The 5,659-nt window shown below is 50.6% G+C and overlaps 1 protein-coding gene and 1 long non-coding RNA gene across 2 annotated transcripts in view; both read right to left on the reverse strand.

Moving 5' to 3' along the window:
• Positions 1 to 2,256, reverse strand: part of LOC106814877 — a 3,751-nt gene extending 1,495 nt beyond the window's left edge. Inside the window, exons 1-2 of the long non-coding RNA XR_001394673.1 lie at positions 2,148 to 2,256; positions 296 to 383 (exon numbers count right to left, since the gene is read on the reverse strand). This is a non-coding gene — a long non-coding RNA (uncharacterized LOC106814877). The remainder of the gene's footprint in view (positions 1 to 295; positions 384 to 2,147) is intronic.
• A 905-nt stretch (positions 2,257 to 3,161) lies between these two features.
• Positions 3,162 to 5,659, reverse strand: part of LOC106814875 (ubiquitin carboxyl-terminal hydrolase 32-like) — a 47,914-nt gene continuing 45,416 nt past the window's right edge. The window contains exons 20-23 of the mRNA XM_014819250.1: positions 4,963 to 5,152; positions 4,587 to 4,678; positions 4,115 to 4,207; positions 3,162 to 3,692 (exon numbers count right to left, since the gene is read on the reverse strand). Coding sequence (XP_014674736.1) covers positions 3,522 to 3,692; positions 4,115 to 4,207; positions 4,587 to 4,678; positions 4,963 to 5,152 — 546 coding nt within the window. The 3' untranslated portion in view covers positions 3,162 to 3,521. The remainder of the gene's footprint in view (positions 3,693 to 4,114; positions 4,208 to 4,586; positions 4,679 to 4,962; positions 5,153 to 5,659) is intronic.

The raw sequence follows: 5,659 nt of genomic DNA on the forward strand, positions 1-5,659 counted from the left end.
CAACAACAACAACAACAAAAACCGAACTTCTTCAATTGGAACGCGACCCGCTATCAACCGACAGACGTTCGCATGTGAACAGCACGAACGCCGCATCGTTGTTTGGAACGTGCCATCGTCGCGATCATGGATGTCACGCCGATGTTCGCTGGCTCCATGGGTACAGCCAGACTCCTACTCATGCGGATGAAGCAACGGCAAAGCAAGCGACACATTGCGATCCCCTCTTGACCGTGCCGTGCTGCACGCTGCTTTATTGACCGAAACCGTGCACGTATGCCACAATCACACACACCTGGTTAATTAACGGAACCTTCACGTATCACACATCAACACACCCTGGTTAATTAACGGATTTCGTCACGTATCATACATCAACACACCTGGTTAATTAACGGATTCGTCACGCTGATTTCACCACATCAACACACCCTGTGTTATATTAACTCGGTTTAACCTCTCACGTTATCACTTCGCCATCAACGGATCAATGCCACATCCTTGTGTTAATTAACGGATTCGTTTCACGTATCATACTCAACACACCCTGCGTTAATTTAACGTGATTACTCTCGTATCACACATCAACACAACCCTGGTTAATTAAACGGACTTCGTCAGACTGTCTATGCGCACATCAACTACACTCTGTGCTTTAGTTATTAACAGGCCTACCTTCACGTATCTACTTCAACACACTGGGTTAATTAACGGATTCGTCACGGTATCCAACCATCAACACCAACCCTGCTGTTACATTAACGGAACTTCGTCAATGTATCACACATCAAACAAACAGTCCTGGTTAAAGTTAACGGATTCTTTCGGTACTCGCACCATCAACACACCTTGGCTTTACATTAACAAGGATTCGCTTTCACCGTAATCACACGTTATCAACACACTCCTGCCGTTAATTAACGGCATTTTCGTCTCGTATCCGCCACATTCAACACACCTGAAGTTAAGTTGAACGGCTTCTTATAAGTTATCACACCATCACACACCCTGCGCTTACATTACACGGATTCGTTTCACGATATCACACATGCAACAACCTTGTTGTTAACTGATTACACGCCGAACCTTAACACGTATTCACAGCATCAACACACCCTGGTTAATTAACGCGATTGATGCTTCGTCAGTATCACACATCAACACACCTGGTTAATTAAACGATTCGTCGCGCCACATCCAGGTCGTCAAGATTACACATAAAACTTGGTTAATTAACGGGATTCGGTCTCGATAATCACACCATTAACACAACCCACTCGGTTAACATTAACGGATTCGTCACGTTCACACATCAACACCCTGGTTAATTAACGGATTCGTCACGTATCACACCGACTCAACACACTTTTGGCTGGTTATTATTAACGTGGAGATTCGTCACGTAATCATACATGCACACACTCTGGTCTAATTAAACGGAACCTTCACGTATTCACACGATCAACACACCTGGTTTAATTAACGGAACCTTCACGTTATCAACATCAACCACACCTGGTTAATTTAACGGAGTTCGTCAACGTATCCACACCATCAAGCACATCGCTGCGTCCTTAATTAACGGATTCTTTCACGTATCACACTATTCGACCTGAGCATTTATTTAAGTGGGAACTTCGACGATGATCAAATCAACACACTTGGTTAAGTTACACGGATTCTTCGTCGCGTAAATTAGACACATCAAACACACCTGGGTTTAATTTAACGGCTTCGTCTCGTTATCCCCATTACATCAACACACAGCTGACGTTTAATTAACGGAGCACCTTCTCGCGTGTCACACAAGTCTATCACAACTTGTAGTTAATTAACGGAACTTAACGGTCTCGTATCAACATTCAATACATACCTGGTTAATTTACGAACCTTCACCGTATCACACGACTCATACAACACCTGGTTAATTAACGGATTCTTCACGGCATATCTACACGATCAACACATACACTGGTTAATTTTAACGGGATTCGTCCGGATCGCCACATCAACACACTGGTTCTCGCGCTCGCTCGCGTATCACACATCAACACACCTGGTTAATTAACGGAATCCTTCACGTATCGCACATCAAACACACCTGCGTAATGCCACCGGAACCTTCACGCATCACGACTATCACACACCTGGTTAATTAACGGATTCTTCGCTGCCTACTCATGCCAGGTTCATTAACTCAACTTTGGCTGATTACATACGCTCTGTGTTACGTACAAATATACAGCAAAACAACACAACACAAGCTGTGACGCACTTCGCTAAAACCAGCGGAGGACGACGACTGACACGATCGCCCACGGAAAAACATTGAGTGTAGAAAAACGTGCGACCACGCATCTACAGAGACCAGGAGGCGACCGGCGCTGCTCCCGGTTAAATCCCGTCCGGCTCGGACACGTTTGGGGGCGTGGCACTACTCTCAGCAGGCGTAATAAAAACACCACAAAGAGGTCTCGGGTGATCCAGTGTCCGGTTTGACACCAGGAGTGACGACTGTTCCTTGGCGCAGTTCAGACACCAGCTGGGTTGCAGTTTGACACAACAGGCTCGCTCCACCAGGGCCACAGTTTGACTATCCAGGGCGACTCCGCTCGAGGGATTATAACCACGTAGCGAGCTCCACTAGATCACCAGGTGGCGGCGAGGCTAGAGGGGTTGCTAACATGGACCGCTAGTATAAAGCAGTTCTTGCCGGGATAGTCCGCAGTAGTGATAGCATCGCTGCTCAGCACGTAGTTCGTCTGGGAACACAGTGCACTGTCGCGGGGCTTGCTAGGCGGACGCACGTGAACACCCGCGCGCGCTCGTCCATGAGGTATCGCGCTCTGTTAGCGCGTCCCCGCTCGCTCGTAGAAGCACGTCGAATGTACGCGAGGTCGGCCCGGCGCCGCCCTCGACCTGCTCATCTGATGAAGTCTCTGAAGAACATGGCACTGAGGTGCATGGCCGAGCGTCAGGGGCGAGGGCATTGGCGGGAGGTTCAAGCGGCAGGCCCCGTTCTTGGTAGGGCTCTGCGTTGTTCAGATCATGGCCCTCACCTGTCGAATGGCTGATTTGCCCACGAGAGATCCACAGTTGCTTCGACCAGTCAGTGTCCCAAATAAACTTGATTCTGTGCTTTTCGGCTGATTCCTGTTCATTAACTCAACTTTGGCTGATTACATACGCTTTTACGTACAAATATACAAGCAAAACAACACAACACAAGCTGACGCACGAGGACACGACTTGAACGATCGCCACGGAAAAAAATGAGCAACGTGGACCACATCGAGACCAGGGGGCACTGCTCCGGTACGGCTCGACACCAGGGGGCACTACTCCAGCGAGGATAAACACCACAGGGCTCTGCTCCAGTGTGGTTTGACACCAGGGTGCGCTGTCTGGGCGCAGTTCGACACCAGCTGGGCGCAGTTTGACACCAGGGCGCTCCACCAGGGCACAGTTTGACACCAGGGGACGCCGCCTGGGTGCGGTCCCACACCAGGTGGCGGCGGGGGCTACTGGACGCAGCAGTTCTTGCGGTAGTCCGAGTCGAAGTCGCTCTCGGGGTCGGGGCACTGCGGCTGCAGGCCGGAGACGTCCGGCTGGTATCGCTCGTAGCCGAGCCCCGCTCGCTCGTAGAACAGGATGTACGCCGAGTCGCCGTCCACCTGCTCCATCGTGGTCTCCTGCAAGACATGCACGAGGTCAGGGTGAGGTCATGGCGAGGTCAGGGTGAGGTCATGGCGAGGTCAGGGTGAGGTCATGGCGAGGTCAGGGTGAGGTCATGGCGAGGTCATGGCGAGGTCAGGGTGAGGTCATGGCGAGGTCAGGGCGAGGTCGTGGTGAACGTCAGAATGAGAGGAAGGTCACAACACACGTTCGAGTTAATTAGATCAATCGGTTTGATTAGAGGGCAACGACGACTGTGGCAGTTAGAATAAAATCACGGTGTCACGAGACGGTATCACAGCGAGAACATTGCCCAGTGGACAAGAGACTAATATATAGAAGCTGAACAGTTTTAGCCTGGTTATCATTGCGTGTGGGGAAGGAGAGGAGTGGGGATTGTGAGGGGCGTGGGTGGTGCAGGCAGGAGGGTGGGGCGTACCTTACAGCTGGAGTCGTTGTAGCAGTACCACTTGTTGTTCGGATTCTTCGCGTAGCAGACGTAGTGGCCCCCGCCGAGGATGCCCGTGTGACACTGAAACGCCGAGACATGCGAGCCGAGACGTGAGACGAGACGCTGTGAGATGTACGCGACACGTGAGACGAGACACGCCGAGACATGTAGTGTGTGACGTGAGACGAGACACTCTTCCAAGACGCAGCGTGAGGGAGGCGACGCACTTGAAACATGTGATGGTCGAGACGCGAGGCAGATGCGTGTCTCACGATACCGACGACCACACAAGGCAGGCGTAAGATTCCGCGCGTCGATAAATACGTGACAGCCCCGTGCGTGACACAACCAGCGAGACGTACCGGCGACGGCGCCGCGCTCAACCCAGCGGCAGCGTCGCGGCTAGCAGACGCGTGGCGCCACCTATCCCACGCAATTCGCTCGCGGCGGATATACTCACGGCTATCGCGTAGAGGTCATAGTTGGGTGTGGTCGTGTCGGCGCCGCGGTGCACCCAATGGTAATACTGATCCTGGAACAAATTGCTTGTGTCTGCAACAGTAGACGAGAAAGCGTCGTTAGCATCTGTGCAGGGGCATCGGTCACGGTTTTTCTAGATTCAAACCTGTACGCAAATCGCATGGACGGAATCCTCAATATCTTCCCTCAGTGCAACACCACTGCAGAGGCGTTACTAGCATACAAACGCGTTTTTCAAGCAGAATTTACAAACCCCACCCCAGAGTTCGTCAATACAACAGTCAACTTAAAAAAAAAATAATTCGACCAAAAGTCATTTTCGACCGATCTAAAATAAATCCAAGAGAGGGCGCCACCTGGCTGCGGGTGCACGTTGCCGTTGGGAAGCTGCGTCTCCTCGATCGTGTTCGCCCGGCTCAGCGACAGCGCCCTCGCCCGGGGAGCGAGGAACGACGACGGATCAAGGTCGCGTGGCGGGAACTTGACGATCTTGTGCGACTTAACCCAGCGGCCGTTCACGAACTGGAACCGCTTCAAGTGAATCACCTGTGAATGGCGATGGCAGACGTGAGCTCGGTGAACGCGCCGCGGAATTGTGAACAACAAGGAGTGAGTGAACAAATAAGAGCTGCAAATAACTAGGAGTGAATAAATAAGAACACAAATAACTAGGAGTGAACGAATAAGTATGGCAAATGACTCGAAATGGTGAGCAAATAAGGAGATGCACCAACTAGGAACAGTGAACGAATGAGAACAAAAGCAAACTACGCAACGAATATTAAGCAAATATGAACAGCAGATGACAAGGAATATTAAATAAATATGAACAGGAAATGTATGATAAATAACAAAGAACGTCAAATGATTAAGAACAGCAGCAAAAATATGGATAAGAACAGCAAATGACCGAACAAACCAACAAACAACTACAAACAGCAAACCCCTCGCGAACAACAACGAACAGCAAACCCCTCGCGAACAACAACGAACAGCAAACCCCTCGCGAACAACAACGAACAGCAAACCCCTCGCGAACAACAACGAACAGCA

The sequence above is a fragment of the Priapulus caudatus genome, unplaced genomic scaffold, assembly GCF_000485595.1.
Source record: "Priapulus caudatus unplaced genomic scaffold, Priapulus_caudatus-5.0.1 Scaffold995, whole genome shotgun sequence".
NCBI classification, from domain to species: Eukaryota; Metazoa; Priapulida; class Priapulimorpha; order Priapulimorphida; family Priapulidae; genus Priapulus; species Priapulus caudatus.